The 19,259-nt window shown below is 44.6% G+C and overlaps 1 protein-coding gene across 4 annotated transcripts in view; it reads left to right on the top strand.

Moving 5' to 3' along the window:
- Positions 1-19,259, top strand: part of LOC110506177 (A disintegrin and metalloproteinase with thrombospondin motifs 17-like) — a 211,808-nt gene that overhangs the window by 152,772 nt on the left and 39,777 nt on the right. For 2 of the 4 annotated variants that reach the window (XM_036981246.1, XM_036981244.1), the window contains exons 15-17: positions 4,242-4,362; positions 9,863-9,937; positions 12,715-12,795. In XM_036981246.1, coding sequence (XP_036837141.1) covers positions 4,242-4,362; positions 9,863-9,937; positions 12,715-12,795 — 277 coding nt within the window. The remainder of the gene's footprint in view (positions 1-4,241; positions 4,363-9,862; positions 9,938-12,714; positions 12,796-19,259) is intronic. The other 2 variants (XM_036981248.1, XM_036981247.1) reach the window with 1 other exon arrangement.

Here is a 19,259-nt window from a genome sequence, read left to right as displayed (position 1 = left end):
AGTACAATATAATATACCCTCCAGCACCACATTACACAGTACAGTACAATAAACCCTCCAGCACCACATTACACAGTACAATATAATACACCCTCCAGCATCACAGTACACAGTAGAGTACAATAAACCCTCCAGCACCACATTACACAGTACAATATAATATACCCTCCAGCATCACATTACACAGTACAATATAATACACCCTACAGCATCACATTACACAGTAGAGTACAATAAACCCTCCAGCACCACATTACACAGTACAATATAATATACCCTCCAGCATCACATTGCACAGTACAATATAATACACCCTCCAGCACCACATTACACAGTATAATACAATACACCCTCCAGCACCACATCACATTACACAGTACAATATAATACACCCTCCAGCACCACATTACATTACACAGTACAATATAATACACTCTACAGCACCACATTACACAGTATAATACAATACACCCTCCAGCATCACATTGTACACCTGGCAACCGTGTCAGCGTGCATGCGCCCGGCCCGGCCCACCACAGGAGTCTCCAGAGCGCGATAGGACAAGGACATCCCGGCCGGCCAAACCCTCCTCTAACTCGGATGGGCCAATTGTGTGTCGCCTCATGGGTCTCCCGGTCGCGGCCGGCTGCAACACAGCCTGGTATCGAACCAGGATCTGTAGTAACACAGATCCTGTGCCACACGGGAGACCCTACTGGCCCAATGCTCTTAACCACTAGCCCACCTGCCGCCCCATTGATGGATTGAGACGTGGAACTGTGATGCTCCAGCTGAGTACGGATGATTTTCTGAACGAGTCTCGCCACCGGTGAGCTTCTGGGGGATGACATACACCTCGTCTGGGATGAGGTAGACTGGTACTGGGAGGAGCTGAAGTTCATGATTCGTCCCAGGCTGAGTGGGTGAGGGACACACTGGTGGAGCAGAGAGAGCATTAGCAGGGTGAATGCTCTCAGAGCCATGGCTGAGTCAGATGTGACGTCTATGAGGAAAAGGTGAAGGAATATAATGCTTCTCACTTGCTCTTGTCACAATGCTGCGCAACTGGTTTCATGTAAATGGCAGAGCAGTTCATATGCCGCATACATCAGCCGCTTCTAAATGTCAAATCTAAATGGTTTGGTCTTTTATGCCTGACGATGACTTCCAAGTGAAACATTGCACAGAAACACAGTGGAAGCGTTCGTCAGTGTGCAGGTCTCCATTCTCTACAGATATAGGATCTTAATTTGATCACCCTGTTGCAGGATAACTTTTGAGGTATTTGAGGTTTAAAAAGGCTTCTGAAGTTTGTAATTTACACTTAGAAATTTCCCAACAAATGTATCAACCCCTACAGATATGTCCGCTAATTATAATTCACATAATAATTCATATTTTCTGTTGCTGCTGTTGCAAACAAATTAAGATCCTTACATCTGTAATCTGTCTTAATCAATGAAGTCAAACATTGGACAGCAAAAGCGGACAGTGATGCCAGGCCATAAAAAGTGTTTTGCTTTACATTTACTCTTTTCCTTCTCTCAATCCTTCTATTATTCTATTCCTTCCTCTCCTTTCTCTGTATATTCCTCTTTTCTCCTCTTTCCTCTCCTCTCTCTGTTTCCTCTTCTTTCCTCTCCTCTCTCTGTATCCTCTTTCCTCTCCTCTCTCTGTATCCTCCTCTTTCCTCCTCCTCTCTCTGTATCCTCCTCTTTCCTCCTCCTCTTCCTCTCCTCTCTCTGTATCCTCCTCTTTCCTCTCCTCTCTCTGTATCCTCCTCTTTCCTCTCCTCTCTCTGTATCCTCTTTCCTCTCCTCTCTCTGTATCCTCTTCTTTCCTCTCCTCTCTCTGTATCCTCCTCTTTCCTCTCCTCTCTCTGTATCCTCCTCTTTCCTCCTCCTCTTCCTCTCCTCTCTCTGTATCCTCCTCTTTCCACTCCTCTCTCTGTATCCTCCTCTTTCCTCCTCCCCTTCCTCTCCTCTCTCTGTATCCTCCTCTTTCCTCCTCCTATTCGTCTCATCTGTCTGTATCCTCCTCTTTCCTCTCCTCTCTCTGTATCCTCCTCTTTCCTCCTCCTCTTCCTCTCCTCTCTCTGTATTCTCCTCTTTCCTCCTCCTATTTGTCTCATCTGTCTGTATCCTCCTCTTTCCTCCTCCTCTTCCTCTCCTGTCTTCTCCTTCGGTTTCCTTCTTTCTTCTCCTCAGCTTTTCTTTTGCTACGTATTTATCATCATCTGGATGTAGGTAACAAGAGGAATGAGTCTCTCTCCACCCTCTCTGTCTCTGTCTCGCTCTCTGTGTCTCCCCCCCTCTCTCCCCCTCTCTCTCAGCCCTCCCACCCCCCCGGAGAAAGAGGAGAGAGAGAAATGGAGAGAGAGAGAAACAGAGAAAGAGGAGAGAGAAATAAAGCCCCTTGAATTGAATTGAAATGGAGAAAGAGGAGAGAAAGCAAAACGGAGTAAGAGGAGAGAGAGAGAGAAACAGAGAAAGAGGAGAGAGAGAGAAACAGAGAAAGAGGAGAGAGAGAGATAAACAGAGAAAGATGAGAGAGAGAAACAAAGAAACAGAGAAAGAGGAGAGAGAGAGAAAAACAGAGAAAGAGGAGAGAGAGAGAGAAACAGAGAAAGAGGAGAGAGAGAGAAACAGAGAAACAGGAGAGAGAGAGAGAAACAGAAAAACAGAGAAAGAGGAGAGAGAGAGAAACTGAGAAAGAGGAGAGAGAGAGAGAGAAACAGAGAAACAGGAGAGAGAGAGAAACTGAGAAAGAGGAGAGAGAGAGAGAGAAACAGAGAGACAGGAGAGAGAGAGAGAAAGAGGAGGGGGAGAGAGGGGGAAGTGTTGATGTTATGCTAAGTTACTCTGTATGAAATTTAGGAATGCTGTGAAAACAGCATCACAGAGAGGGGACAGAGAGAGAAAATCAGAAATGTTGTGAAAACACAGTCAGTCTTGTCAGAAGAGAAGCCTAAAGGCTGCTGGGTAAGAATGGAGACCCACATGATGCTACTGCTGCCTCACTGAATTAGCAAAAGTCAATCTTGGTCCAGATTCTCTGTGTCCATATGTTCGTAGTCTGTTTCAGCAAAAATTGTCCAGATTGTGTGTGTGTGTGTGTGTGTGTGTGTGTGTGTGTGTGTGTGTGTGTGTGTGTGTGTGTGTGTGTGTGTGTGTGTGTGTGTGTGTGTGTGTGTGTGTTCTGAATCATCAAGTTCCTATGATCCAGATGTACAGATTGGATTTTATACAGAGTATTCAGCGTATTACTGACTCAGGCCAGGAAACAACACACACACACACACACACACTGGACTGACTGTGTTTATGTGTTTGTGCATGCATGTGTGTCCGTTCATATGTCTGTTGGTGTGTAAATATTCTTGTTTGTGTTTACTGTTTGTGCTGCTTGGGAGTGTAAATGGCTTTGGGTAATTGGAGTTGTTAGTGAGTACACAGCTGATTTAACTCTGTGATAATTGCTGGGAAGTATTAAACAATCCCTAAACATACAATAGGTTATGTCCTGGTGAATCTAGACTAATATCACTGGCCTTGGATGTCTGAACGTATTATAGCTTCTCTTTCTGTTTTTACCATGGACCACAGTGTTCTGGGGTCATATTCATAATGTTTCTTCCTTTTACATACTAATTATACAGACAGGGGGGGAACTGATCCTAGATCAGCACTCCTACTATGAATAAAGGCCCTGATTCTCCAAGTCCCTCGGCTTCCTCTGTCCTTATTGACTGTCCCTTGAAGATCTGAGAGGATTGAATAGGTGGCAGTTCCTCTCTACTCTATCGGACATACTAGATGGAGCTATTGGGATGTTTTGTACATCTATCTAATAGTTTCAAATCCATGATGAGAAGTCAGTGAGGGAAGGGGAGTGAGTTAGAGAGGATCGGAACAGCCTTTTCCTATTTCACTAGCATTGTTTTGGAGTCAGAATACAGTCCACTAGTAGACCGACAGTACAGTCAGTGTTTATTCAGAGATGGACTTCATTAGAGTGCGGTTGAATCCCAATCAATATATCCTACCTTCTCCTGACGTGTACTATTGTCTACTACTTCCTACACATCTAAAAGCATAGTTTCCACCTTCCATCTTTCTTAAACCATTGAAGGGACACTTTTCTAGGAAGGAGAAATAATTGGGACGTAGCCTGTATATTCCTTGATGTTAAGTACTTCCTGTGTACTTTATTTTGTTATGTTGTCTACTTACTGTCTGCAGAAAATCGGCTGCGATGGCATCATCGGCTCGTCAGCCAAGGAGGACCGCTGTGGGGTGTGTAACGGAGACGGACACTCCTGTAAGATTGTCAAGGGAGACTTCAACCACACCAAGGGCAGGGGTGAGTACTGGGTTGGGGGGAAGTTCTAAACATGTCTTTTTCAGTTGGGAATATCTGGGTCTTGTTCATAATGGCACACAATGGAAAACGTGTTCAAACGTTTTGCAACAGAAATATAAAATGAGCTTTAGTTAAGTCCTGCTAATCCAACCCTGTGTCTGTCTATTTTCTTCCGGTTGGTGCTTAATGAACATGACCCTGATGGGTACAGAATGGAAAATGGATGAGTGTAGGTTATTAGTCCTACTCCACTAAAAGAGAGGTCAGAAATGACAGGCAAAGATGAAGAGGACAGATTTGGTGTACACCGGTTAGAGTTACATTGGGCCGTCAGTGTTTACCTGCTACACTGGACACATTACTGTGGGCTAGCGCTAGCAGAGTGCATTACATTTTTGTCAACTTTTCTCTGGCGGAAGCCACACATTAATGTATTGAAAATAGAGCCAGAGTGTAATTTTGAGGCCCTTTATCTACTTGTGGATACTATTTTTATGTTTCTGTGTTCAATAAGAAAGAAGTTAGAGGTAGTTTCGCGAGCAAATGCTAACTAGCGGTAGCCTCATGACTAGAGGTCTATGAGTATCTGCTAGCATGCTAGATAAATTGCCTAAATCCCAAAGTATCCCTTTTAGGCATTTAACCTCTAGTGGAAAGTCACCGGGAACAATCTTAGCAAGGTACCCTACAAACACTAGGGTATCTGGGATATCTGTAGACCTCCAGTATCACTAAGCATGTAATACACACACACCGGTGCCTCTGTCCCCCATAGGTAAAGTTCAGTTTCACAGGCATAGCACTAGAAATGGCAATTAAGGCCGAACGTTAGTCTGAAGAGACCTGTTAGGTTTTTAATTACAAGATAACACCCCATTATTCCCTTTTAATGGCTTGAGGCCTGTGTGTGTGTGGGTGTGTGTGTGTGTGTGTGTGTGTGTGTGTGTGTGTGTGTGTGTGTGTGTGTGTGTGTGTGTGTGTGTGTGTGTGTGTGTGTGTGTGTGTTGACCTACTAAAAGGCGTGCAGATGGTCTGATTGTAATGCCGCTGAAGGACAGAAGCTTTCTTTCTTTTCTTTTTATTTGTATTTATTATGAATCCCCATTAGTTCCTGCCAAGACACCAGCTACTCTTCCATTAGTTCCTGTCAAGACACCAGCTACTCTTCCATTAGTTCCTGCCAAGACACCAGCTACTCTTCCATTAGTTCCTGCCAAGACACCAGCTACTCTTCCTGGGGTTTATTATGGATCCCCATTAGTTCCTGCCAAGGCACCAGCTACTCTTCCATTAGTTCCTGCCAAGACACCAGCTACTCTTCCATTAGTTCCTGCCAAGACACCAGCTACTCTTCCATTAGTTCCTGCCAAGACACCAGCTACTCTTCCTGGGGTTTATTATGGATCCCCATTAGTTCCTGCCAAGGCACCAGCTACTCTTCCATTAGTTCCTGCCAAGACACCAGCTACTCTTCCTGGGGTTTATTATGGATCCCCATTAGTTCCTGCCAAGGCAGCAGCTACTCTTCCATTAGTTCCTGCCAAGACACCAGCTACTCTTCCTGGGGTTTATTATGAATCCCCATTAGTTCCTGCCAAGGCAGCAGCTACTCTTCCATTAGTTCCTGCCAAGACACCAGCTACTCTTCCATTAGTTCCCTCCAAGACACCAGCTACTCTTCCTGGGGTTTATTATGGATCCCCATTAGTTCCCGCCAAGACACCAGCTACTCTTCCTGGGGTTTATTATGGATCCCCATTAGTTCCCGCCAAGACACCAGCTACTCTTCCTGGGGTTTATTATGGATCCACATTAGTTCCCGCCAAGACACCAGCTACTCTTCCTGGGGTTTATTATGGATCCCCATTAGTTCCCGCCAAGACACCAGCTACTCTTCCTGGGGTTTATTATGGATCCCCATTAGTTCCTGCCAAGGCAGCAGCTACTCTTCCTGGGGTTTATTATGGATCCCCATTAGTTCCTGCCAAGGCAGCAGCTGCTCTTCCTGGGGTTTATTATGGATCCCCATTAGTTCCCGCCAAGGCAGCAGCTACTCTTCCTGGGGTTTATTATGGATCCCCATTAGTTCCTGCCAAGGCAGCAGCTACTCTTCCTGGGGTTTATTATGGATCCCCATTAGTTCCTGCCAAGGCAGCAGCTACTCTTCCTGGGGTTTATTATGGATCCCCATTAGTTCCTGCCAAGGCAGCAGCTACTCTTCCTGGGGTTTATTATGGATCCCCATTAGTTCCTGTCAAGACACCAGCTACTCTTCCTGGGGTTTATTATGATCCCCATTAGTTCCTGTAACGGCTCTCGTCGAAAGGAGTGGACCAAAGCGCAGCGTGGAAAGTGTTCATTATTTTGTATTTTTTTAAACACTCAAACAAAATAACCAAAGTGAAAACGAAAGCGCACAGTTCTGTCAGGTACAGACACTAAACAGAAAACAAGATCCCACAAAACCCAAAAGGAAAATGACAACTTATATATGATCCCCAATCAGAGACAACGATAGACAGCTGCCTCTGATTGGGAACCACACTCGGCCAAAAACAAAGAAATAGAAAACATAGACTTTCCCACCCGAGTCACACCCTGACCTAACCAACCATAGAGAATAATAGGGATCTCTAAGGTTAGGGTGTGACAGTACCCCCCCCCCCCCCCCCCCCCCACCCCCCCCCCCCCCAAAGGTGCGGACTCCGGCCGCAAACCTGAACCTATAGGGGAGGGTCCGGGTGGGCATCTACTCTAGGTGGGGGCTCCGGTGAGGGACGCAGACCCCGCTCCGCTTGAGGGCACTCGGCCAAAAACAAAGAAATAGAAAACATAGACTTTCCCACCCGAGTCACACCCTGACCTAATCAACCATAGAGAATAATAGGGATCTCTAAGGTCAGGGCGTGACAAGTTCTGGTCAAGACAGCAGCTACTCTTCCTGGGGTTTATTAAGGATCCCCATTAGTTCCTGTCAAGACAGCAGCTACTCTTCCTGGGGTTTATTATGGATCCCCATTAGTTCCTGTCAAGACAGCAGCTACTCTTCCTGGGGTTTATTATGGATCCCCATTAGTTCCTGCCAAGACACCAGCTACTCTTCCTGGTGTTTATTATGGATCCCCATTAGTTCCCGCCAAGACACCAGCTACTCTTCCTGGGGTTTATTATGGATCCCCATTAGTTCCCGCCAAGACACCAGCTACTCTTCCTGGGGTTTATTATGGATCCCCATTAGTTCCTGCCAAGGCACCAGCTACTCTTCCTGGGGTTTATTATGGATCCCCATTAGTTCCCGCCAAGACACCAGCTACTCTTCCTGGGGTTTATTATGGATCCCCATTAGTTCCCGCCAAGACACCAGCTACTCTTCCTGGGGTTTATTATGGATCCCCATTAGTTCCCGCCAAGACACCAGCTACTCTTCCTGGGGTTTATTATGGATGCCCATTAGTTCCCGCCAAGACACCAGCTACTCTTCCTGGGGTTTATTATGGATCCCCATTAGTTCACGCCAAGACACCAGCTACTCTTCCTGGGGTTTATTATGGATCCACATTAGTTCCCGCCAAGACAACAGCTACTCTTCCTGGGGTTTATTATGGATCCCCATTAGTTCCCGCCAAGACACCAGCTACTCTTCCTGGGGTTTATTATGGATCCCCATTAGTTCCTGTAACGGCTCTCGTCGAAAGGAGTGGACCAAAGCGCAGCGTGGAAAGTGTTCATTATTTTGTATTTTTTTAAACACTCAAACAAAATAACCAAAGTGAAAACGAAAGCGCACAGTTCTGTCAGGTACAGACACTAAACAGAAAACAAGATCCCACAAAACCCAAAAGGAAAATGACAACTTATATATGATCCCCAATCAGAGACAACGATAGACAGCTGCCTCTGATTGGGAACCACACTCGGCCAAAAACAAAGAAATAGAAAACATAGACTTTCCCACCCGAGTCACACCCTGACCTAACCAACCATAGAGAATAATAGGGATCTCTAAGGTCAGGGTGTGACAGGACCCCCCCCCCACCTCCCCCCCCCCAAAGGTGCGGACTCCGGCCGCAAACCTGAACCTATAGGGGAGGGTCCGGGTGGGCATCTACTCTAAGTGGGGGCTCCGGTGAGGGACGCAGACCCCGCTCCGCTTGAGGGCACTCGGCCAAAAACAAAGAAATAGAAAACATAGACTTTCCCACCCGAGTCACACCCTGACCTAATCAACCATAGAGAATAATAGGGATCTCTAAGGTCGTGACAAGTTCTGGTCAAGACAGCAGCTACTCTTCCTGGGGTTTATTAAGGATCCCCATTAGTACTTGCCAAGGTACCAGCTACTCTTCCTGGGGTTTATTATGGATCCCCATTAGTTCATGTCAAGGCACCAGCTACTCTTCCTGGGGTTTATTAAGGATCCCCATTAGTTCCTGTCAAGACAGCAGCTACTCTTCCTGGGGTTTATTATGGATCCCCATTAGTTCCTGTCAAGACAGCAGCTACTCTTCCTGGGGTTTATTATGGATCCCCATTAGTTCCTGTCAAGACAGCAGCTACTCTTCCTGGGGTTTATTATGGATCCCCATTAGTTCCTGTCAAGACAGCAGCTACTCTTCCTGGGGTTTATTATGGATCCCCATTAGTTCCTGTCAAGGCAGCAGCTACTCTTCCTGGGGTTTATTATAGATCCCCATTAGTTCCTGTCAAGGCAGCAGCTACTCTCCCTGGGGTTTATTTAGGATCCCCATTAGTTCCTGTCAAGGCAGCAGCTACTCTTCCTGGGATTCAGCAGCATTAAGGCAGAGATATGCAATAAAATTATTACATGACATTACATAACACTTTTCACAACACATTAAGTGGGTGTCCTCAGGCCACTACTCTACTACCACATATCTACAACACTATGATCATTCATTCTGGACAAAAGCAGGAATTTTTATTCTAACCTTAAGATAACATTGGCCGTTCACACACAACTCTGACACACTGTAATGGCAGTGTGAACAAGCGTGTGTGTGTGTGTGTGTGTGTGTGTGTGTGTGTGTGTGTGTGTGTGTGTGTGTGTGTGTGTGTGTGTGTGTGTGTGTGTGTGTGTGTGTGTGTGTGTGTGTGTGTGTGTGTGTGATTGAGAGATGGAGAGAAAGTGAGAATGAAGACGAGAGCAAGGAAGAGGGTATGTACAGTGTGTGTGTGTGTATGTACTGTGTGTGTGTACTGTGTGTATAGTGTGTGTGTGTGTGTGTGTGTGTGTACAGTGTTTACTGGGTGTGTACAGTGTGTACAGTGTGTACAGTGTGTGTACAGTGTGTGTGCATGCGTGCATTTGTATGACAGGATTATGAACGCCTTTTACCCAATTCATTAAATTTGCTAAAGCCATTCCACCTGCCTCCGCCCCCTTCTCTCCTCTCCTCTCCTCTCCTCTGCTCCCCCTCCCCTCCTCTCCTCTCCTACCCCCTCCCCTCCTCTCCTACCCCCTCCTCTCCTCTACCCCCAGTCTCCTCTAGCCACTGTAAGAGGGTTTCTACCTGTGTGATGGCTAAACCAAGGGCTGTCCCCAAGTGTTTCTCATGTAAGATGCCTGCTCTGTGTGTGTGTGTGTGTGCAGTGCGTGCGTGTGTGTGTGTGTGCGTCCTGCCCTGACTGGAGTGTACACGTCGGTAGATGGGAGATCCAAACCTCCTTGGCTTCTCCTGGGATCAATAGTCAAAATGCAGATGGTCCACACACACACACACACACACACACACACACACACACACACACACACACACACACACACTGTGGATCCCAACAGCTCTGCATGGTTTGGCTTCCCAGCCCTCCTCCTGATGAACACACTGGGATACCTCGTGGTACTTCCTCATCCACCTGGGTTGTGGGAGAACAACAACAATATTCCAATGGCGAAAATGATTAAGAAACATATTGAAAATCTTGAACGTCATATTGTTAATCCCAGGAGAGCCCAGAGGAGGATGGGTTGGGGTTTCTAAGGTCTGGCCTGCAAAGGGCCTGTCTTGTCATTCCCAGAGTAATGGCTGTAAATGAACAGTGTGTGTGTGTCTGTGTGTGTAATGGTGAGTATACAGTAACTACATACAGAATGGCAATCAACGTAACCCTGTGGTGTTGGTGATGGGTAGGGCCTGGAGTTTTTTCCATTCCATGTGACCAGACCAGAAAATACTCTGGGCCTTAGCGATGGGGTGTTGTTGTTCACAGCGTTTCTGGGTGTGTGGTTTGTGGTGTTTTCCTGTTGACTGTGTGAAGGGGTGCTCTTGGTAAAAATTGCCCGTAGGCACAGATCTAGGATCAGTTTAGACTCCCCCCAATCCTAACCTTAACCATTAGAGGGGGAGAAAGCTAAACTGATCTTAGATCAGTGTCAAGGTTGGGACACTTCTTACTGGTGACTTGTTCCTGTGTGCTGTGTAAAGAGATAATAGCATGGTTGTGGTAATTGCAGATCCAGCCCTGTAGGGCGGCACTACGGTGAGTACACACAGGGAGTCTGTACATAGTGGGGGGGCAGTAAAGAAGAACAAAGCAGCTCAACTAGGCCGAGGGGACTTGATTGTAATGTAAGACCTGTGTGAAACTCTTGAGTTTGGTGTCAATCATGCATTGATGTCAAGTTTGTTACGTGTGGATCTCAGGTTAGGATGTGGCCCCTTGAGATACAGGAATAAATCAAACTCAGTCTGGTAACACTAAAAAACTAAACAAAAACAATTGGGACAATAAACAGGCATATATGGTGAAAGTTTGAAAGAATAAGCTTTTATTTTCTCAGAAACGGTTGTATAGATACTGTGCTTTGGGATCTATTGTAGAGAGAAGGACTGCATCTCAAACAGCACCCTATTATCTATGTAGTGCACTACAGGCACTATGGGTCTTGGTCAAAAGTAGTGCACTAGATAGGGAATAGGGTGCCATTTAGGATGCACCCCTGGTCTCTCTTGACTCCACAGAGCTTAACAGTCCCATTACACAGGGGTCAAAACCCCAACCTGTGCCATTTTGTTGGGGGTTCCTCCTATTGCAATTATCTACATTATGGAAGACCCTCTCCTCCCCTCTTTATATATCCCTCTTTTGTTCTCTCTCTCTTATTCGCTGATGTATCTCTTTCTCTCTGTTCTTCCTCTTCTCCCTCCCACTCCCTCCCTCCCTCCCTCCCTTTCTCTCTCTCTTATTCGCTAATGTATCTCTTTCTCTCTGTTCTTCCTTTTCTCCCTCCCACTCTCTCTCTCTCCCTCCCTCCCTCCCTCCCTTTCTCTCTCTCACTGTGGGTCTTTCATATCTCTCTCCACTCTATTTTTTGTTTCCTTCTTTGACACATTTGTGTGTAAGCCTCAGATATAACAGTGGGACCACAGTCAGTCACCCGAGGGCCTGGGAACCAACGAGCTGCTTTGTATCATCACTACTGCCCAAACACTAGTGGGTGCTTGGATGCATGTCTGTGAGGAGGGAAGGGCTGGCAAGGGTCTAATCAGAGATTTCTCTCCCAGTCGGGTTGAGGCTGGAATCCATAGAACATTTCATAGGATCTCTGTGCTAGAATCAAATGAATGATTCAAAAGTGATGTCATAAAGCGGAAGTATATGCAGTGGGATCCACAAAATGATTGGATCATTTCGCTCACATATACTTCCTGGTCTCTTATATGACACCTGTTGAATTCAGAGCCGTACATCTCAATGTGTGAATCCCAAATGCCACTGTATTCCCCATATAGTGTAATGCTTTTGATACAGGGCTCATTGAGCTCTAGTCTCAAATATCACACTATATAGGGAATATGGTGACATCTGGGTCACAACCTACCTATCTGTCTCTGGTTGAATCCTTCCTTTCAAACCCAGGCTCCGTGTGATGCTCCAGCACACAGAGACAGAAGGTCGAGAGAGAGAGGCTCTACCTCTTTCTGTTCACCGGTATTGAGTTAGATCACTGCTACTATGACCGTTACACCCCTAACTGTGTCCCAAACGATACCCTATTCCCTTCATAGTGCACTACCTTTGACCAGAGTCTAGTGCACTACTTTTGAACAGGGCCCATGTGTAAGGAACAGGGTGTCATTTGGGATGTAGACCCTCTCTCTTTCTACCTCCTTCATTGTCCTCCTCCTTGCCTTTCACACAGAAAAATAATTTCAACCCTTTCCAAATTAACAGCTTGGATAAAGAACCAGCCCAGCCCAACCCTGTCTGTACTACCCCTTCCCCTCACCTCTCCTCACCTCCTCTCATCCCCCCTCACCTCTCGTCCTCTCCTCACCCCTGATGTGGGTCTGGGTGTGGCTCCATCCACCTCACTCTCTTGTGTTTCTACAGGTTACATCGAGGCTGCTGTCATCCCCGTTGGTGCTAGGAGAATCAAAGTTGTGGAGGACAAGCCCTCACACAGCTTTCTGGGTAAGACACACACACACACACACACACACACACACACAAACACACACACACACACACACACACACACACACACACACACACACACACACACACACACACACACACACACACACACACACACTTGTTATGGGGTGCAGAGAACATTTAGCAGTTTTAAAGCTAATTTTCGTGCAATTCTATACATTATTCTATACATTCTTGAAACTCTAATGTGTATTCATGTTATATTTGAGTACCTCAAACATTACAACATTACTACAAAATCTATGGGCTAAAAAACATTAGCTGACATGGGCTAGTTGATCTGGACATTTCTGCCAAGTTATAAATAGATATCTAAGGTATACAATGACTAACATGACAAGAGGAAATGATGATGCAAGATGTGTTGAATTGCAGGAAATAACCTTTAAACCTGCAAAATTCTCTCTTCGCCTACAAGACGGTTGTGGAACGTTTGTTTCATTTCGGTGCTTGTACCCATAGAAATAGGGTTGTGCAGTGGGGGAGTGGGATATTCCCTAATGCTGGAAAGGGGGCCTGGATGAAAACAGTTTGGGAACCCCTTTTATAGACAACCGCACAAGTTCATATTATCTGTCTAATGATGTGAACTTGTATTCCCTAAAGCAGGGTACTCAACTACTATCTGAAACGGTCCAGTGATACAAATGTCCTAGGTGGCAAAGGTCCGGATGGATATGGTCATTTATCGGCGTTGTGGTTCAGCATAGTAACAAACCATGTTGTTATATCAAATGTTTTCAGAACACTGGTAAATACATTGCAGTTTTTTTTTTACATTCGCTAGGACCCATTTCTCAATACTTAGGTCACTTTTTCAAAACTCTTCACACAGTGAGCACAACAGCAGTCTATGTGGGCCATGCAATATTAATGTACAAGTCACTGTGGGCCATGCCATATTAATGTATAAGTCACTGTGGGTCATGCAATATTAATGTATAAGTCACTGTGGGCCATGCCATATTAATGTATAAGTCACTGTGGGCCATGCCATATTAATGTATAAGTCACTGTGGGTCATGCAATATTAATGTATAAGTCACTGTGGGTCATGCAATATTAATGTACAAGTCACTGTGGGCCATGCAATATTAATGTATAAGTCACTGTGGACCTTGCATCAATGAGAGAAATGACACTTTCTGTCTCTTTAAAATGCTTTGAACTTTGACACAAATGGTGTGAGAGCAACTCTTGAGACACTGGTGCAGGTGTCCATTGGTGAGCCTGGAGCGATATTTGTTTTGAATAAAGTTCATTGTGGAGAAGGCTGATTCACAGCTGTATGTGGAGCCAAACATGGGCAGGATGTCTAGTGCTAGTTTCTTGTGAACAGGGACATCAGCTGCAGGCACCATCTTTCCATCTTTCCCCAGAATGTAAGACAGGGTCACAAAGACACATTTTCTTGTAGCTCAATCAACTCCATTTGCAGTGATGCAACTTCTACCCGTCTGAAGAGCTGTTTAGCTTCCTCTGACAACATCTACCCGTCTGAAGATCTGTTTTGCTTCCTCTGACAACATCTACCCGTCTGAAGATCTGTTTAGCTTCCTCTGACAACATCTACCCGTCTGAAGATCTGTTTAGCTTCCTCTGACAACATCTACCCGTCTGAAGATCTGTTTAGCTTCCTCTGACAACTTCTACCCGTCTGAAGAGCTGTTTAGCTTCCTCTGACAACTTCTACCGGTCTGAAGATCTGTTTAGCTTCCTCTGACAACATCTACCCGTCTGAAGATCTGTTTAGTTTCCTCTGACAACTTCTACCCGTCTGAAGAGCTGTTTAGCTTCCTCTGACAACATCTACCCGTCTGAAGATCTGTTTAGCTTCCTCTGACAACTTCTACCGGTCTGAAGATCTGTTTAGCTTCCTTTGACAACTTCTACCCGTCTGAAGAGCTGTTTAGCTTCCTCTGACAACATTTTGTGACTAAGATGGTTCTGGATGACCAGCAAGCGATTCTCTTCCAACAGTGAAATCCCAGGCCCCCGTCCCTGCAGGAGGCCTTTTGCCTTTTGGTAGGCCGTCATTTTAAATGAGAATTTGTTCTTAACTGACTGGCAGAGTTAAATAAAGGTAAAATACAAATATAATAAAGTCATCAAAGCTAGCTTTGAGGTTCTTCATCAGATTCTGGATGAAATCGACACGGTTGGGAACATCTTTGTCTCCCTGCGTTTGTACCAGAAGACTGGAGAAGTGGACACGTTCTCCCTGGAGATCATTCTTGAAAAGCTCCAACTTCTTCTGGAAAGCCCAGACTGCTGCTATCATATCACACACTGTGTTGTCCTGTCCCTGCAGCTTAACATTCAGTTGATTGAGGTGTGATGTCATGTCTGTCACACTGTGTTGTCCTGTCCCTGCAGCTTAACATTCAGTTGATTGAGGTGTGATGTCATGTCTGTCACACTGTGTTGTCCTGCAGCTTAACATTCAGTTGATTGAGGTGTGATGTCATGTCTGTCACACTGTGTTGTCCTGCAGCTTAACATTCAGTTGATTGAGGTGTGATGTCATGTCTGTCACACTGTGTTGTCCTGCAGCTTAACATTCAGTTGATTGAGGTGTGATGTCATGTCTGTCACACTGTGTTGTCCTGCAGCTTAACATTCAGTTGATTGAGGTGTGATGTCATGTCTGTCAAAAATGCTACTGTTTCCCTCTTCTCGTCATCAGAAAACTGAGTTGCCTTGTCACTCTTTTGCTCTGATAAGAAAGCTTTGATTTCCTCCTGAATGGCCCAGAAAGGTTCCAAAACCCCGCCTTCACTGAGCCATCTGACATTGTGCAGTAGTAAGTCATCAAAGCTGGCATTAGCCTCTGTCAGAAAGCCTCGTAGCAGGCGGTGTTCTTGATCAGTTTCATCATCGTTGTCATGACCTCAGAATACTATTTTCCCAGACTGGCACACAGGACAGACTGATGGATGATTTGATGTCAGGACAGGGTGGTCCTCTTTTAAACGTGTAACCAGTCCCCTCCTCTTCCTGTCATGGCTGGAGCTCCATCTGTGGTGATGGAGACCACTGACTTCAGATCTCTCCCCCTTTTGGTCAGCATCCTTTTGACATTATCTCCCTGTGTATCTGCTTCTAAATGTGTTAAGCCCAACAGCTCATCCCAGAATTACGTCTTTGTTTCATAATAAAATCTGACAAACAACAGAAGCAGGGCATTATCAGTGTTATCTGTTGAATCATCCACAGCCAATTAAATGCTTGGTGCATTCTGAATGACCTCATCAAGTTGTGAAGTCAAATCTTCAGCTAATATTTAATTTATCCTCATTGCTGTGGAATCAAATCAAACTTTATTTGTCATGCCGAATACAAGTGTAGACCTTACCATGAAATGGTTACTTACACGCACTTAACCAACAGTGCAGTTCAAGAAGAGTTAATCAAATATTTACCAAATGAACTGAAGTAAAAAATAAAAGTAACACAATAACATAACAATAACAAGGCTATATACGGGGGGTACCGGTAATCTTTATTGTTTACCTGCAAACAAGGTGTCAGCAACTTCACACATGCGTTCTTTTACCATCTCAGCGTCAGTGTTTTCCCTAAACTCAAGCTATCCTCAGTGAACGCTCTGTTGCACGTTGTTGGGCTTTCAGGAAATTGACATGGACTTTTTGTCTCATATTGGGATTTGAGTTGTTTAATCTTGTTTGTTCTCACCTCCGTGTTCAGAGGATAAGTCTGATCTATTTTACTATGCTTGGTGTAATGAAGCTTAACATAGCCACTTTTCACGAGGGCTTCGGACTCGCTGCATATCAGGCACATTTGTTTTGTTCTGGTTGTGGGGAGAATGTATTTTCCGTCCACTCGCCGTCAACAATTTTTTTGTTTAACAAGCCATATTAACAAGGATACTGGTAACTAAGCTCCTTCTATCTGTGATATTAACAGTTGAACCTCAGTGAAATATTTATGTTTCTTTCTGCCTGCCTGCTTGTTCTGAGGTGTTGTAGAGGATATTTGCATTGATGTGATTGGGTAAGCCATGGGCTCTTGCATTTAACCACGTGATTGGATTAGACGGGGCACTAGTAGAGGTGGAGGCCGTGGCGCCCGGGTCATTTTTGAAAGCTGTTTTAAAAAATTATTGATTGACTTGTATATGACTACTGTAAATGCTATGTTGTTGTTCTGCCAGTTGAGTTTGGCTGCCCCATACAGTCTTAAGCCAGTGCTAAAACATTCTGCACTGTCTAGCATGTTTTGTTCTCTGTCGACTCTGCAGGGAAATTTGAAAGCCGATAAACACACTCATTTGTCAGCCGCTTGTAAAGTGTTTGAACACTTCACTCTTGCAGTTTCCTTTTGAGTGTTCTGACAACAGCTATTAAACATTTTTCTAACTGTTAAGTGCTTTGTCAACAGGAAGGGCACACTGGGGACGGGAGACATCTAGTTCTGTGTGCAATGATAGGACAGGCTGGGATCCTCTCTAGTGATAGGAGGGAGTTGAGGGATGGAGGGAGAAGAGGGATGGAGGGAGAAGAGGGATGGGGAAGAGAGGAAGGGAAGTAGGGAGGGACAGAGGGAAGGGAGGGAGGAGAGACTGAAAGGCTAGCCACTCACTTTGAAAACACATCTGGTGATCTAAAGAAACACTCCAACACTACTTCCTTTTGTACAGTGTGAGGTATGTCTCCACCACGTTTTATATGATAAAGTTTCCCCAAGTCGCTGATCTTGGGTCAGTTTAGGATGTAGGAAGAGTTATTAAAGTGAATATGCATAGATAATAACAGAGAGTAGCTGTAGCATAGAAGGGGGGCAATGCAAATAGTCTGGGTAGCCATTTGATTAGCTGTAATGATGACCATGGAACAGTGATGCTAATATCCTAATGATTACCATGGAACAGTGATGCTAATATCCTAATGATTAACATGGAACAGTGATGCTAATATTCTAACGATGACCTTGAGACAGTGATGCTAATATTCTAATGATGACCATGGAACAGTGATGCTAATAATCTGATGATGACCATAGAACAGTGATGCTAATATTGTAACGATGACCATAAAACAGTGATGCTAATATTCTAATGATGACCATGTGACAGTGATGCTAATAGTCTAATGATGACCATGGAACAGTGATGCTAATATCCTAATGATTACCATGGAACAGTGATGCTAATATTCTAACGATGACCTTGAGACAGTGATGCTAATATTCTAATGATGACCATGTGACAGTGATGCTAATAGTCTAATGATGACGATGGAACAGTGATGCTAATATTCTGATGATGACCATAGAACAGTGATGCTAATATTGTAACGATGACCATAAAACAGTGATGCTAATATTCTAATGATGACCATGTGACAGTGATGCTAATATTCTAATGATGACCATAGAACAGTGATGCTAATATTCTAATGATGACCATAGAACAGTGATGCTAATATTCTAATGATGACCATGAAACAGTGATGCTAATATTCTGATGATGACCATGGAACAGTGATGCTAATATTGTAACGATGACCATAAAACAGTGATGCTAATATTCTAATGATGACCATGGAACAGTGATGCTAATATTCTGATGATGACCATGGAACAGTGATGCTAATATTCTAACGATGACCATGAGACAGTGATGCTAATATTCTAATGATGACCATGTGACAGTGATGCTAATAGTCTAATGATGACCATGGAACAGTGATGCTAATATTCTGATGATGACCATGGAACACTGATGCTAATATTCTAATGATGACCATGGAACACTGATGCTAATATTCTGATGATGACCATGGAACAGTGATGCTAATATTCTGATGATGACCATGGAACAGTGATGATAATATTCTAATGCATTTTAAAGATCTGAAGTAGTTTTTTTGTATATAGTTAATATTATGTTTCTGGGCAGTTTTATAGTAAAGTGTTTAAATTATTTTCAATTCCATCTAAATCTGTAAGTTCATAGACATGCAGTAAAACAAACGTGTTTAGAAAGAGTCCATTCACTGTGCAAGGTGTTTTTATTTCTCTGGAGCTCTCTCTGGTCGTCAAGTCCTTCCAAAAGAATAATTAAAACAACATGCATTTGGAAAAACCTGGCTCAAACATTCAATTCTTATGGAATGTCTTACAGTACACCCCAACAGTCTCTCTGTTTCGCTCTTTATTCTCTCTCTCTTTATTTTCTCGCTCTCTCTCCACCCTCGCTCTCTTTCTAATGCATTACCCAACAACCTTAAGTCAAGCACCGCATGTCCACAGGGGATAACTGTGGACATGCGGTGAGGTAGTCTGTTTGCTGGACTTCACAACCTCCACAGTCTCCACATCAAGGGACACTCTCTTAGTTGGAACCGACTGGGTCTCTGATGCTGTGCTGCTTTCCTGTGGTTCAGGCACTGCGAGAAGTAAAACCTCACTGACCG

This window comes from Oncorhynchus mykiss, chromosome 6 (assembly GCF_013265735.2).
Source record: "Oncorhynchus mykiss isolate Arlee chromosome 6, USDA_OmykA_1.1, whole genome shotgun sequence".
NCBI lineage: Eukaryota > Metazoa > Chordata > Actinopteri > Salmoniformes > Salmonidae > Oncorhynchus > Oncorhynchus mykiss.
The sequence above is the reverse complement of the archived record's forward strand: the minus strand, read 5'-3'. Positions and strand labels throughout refer to the sequence as shown.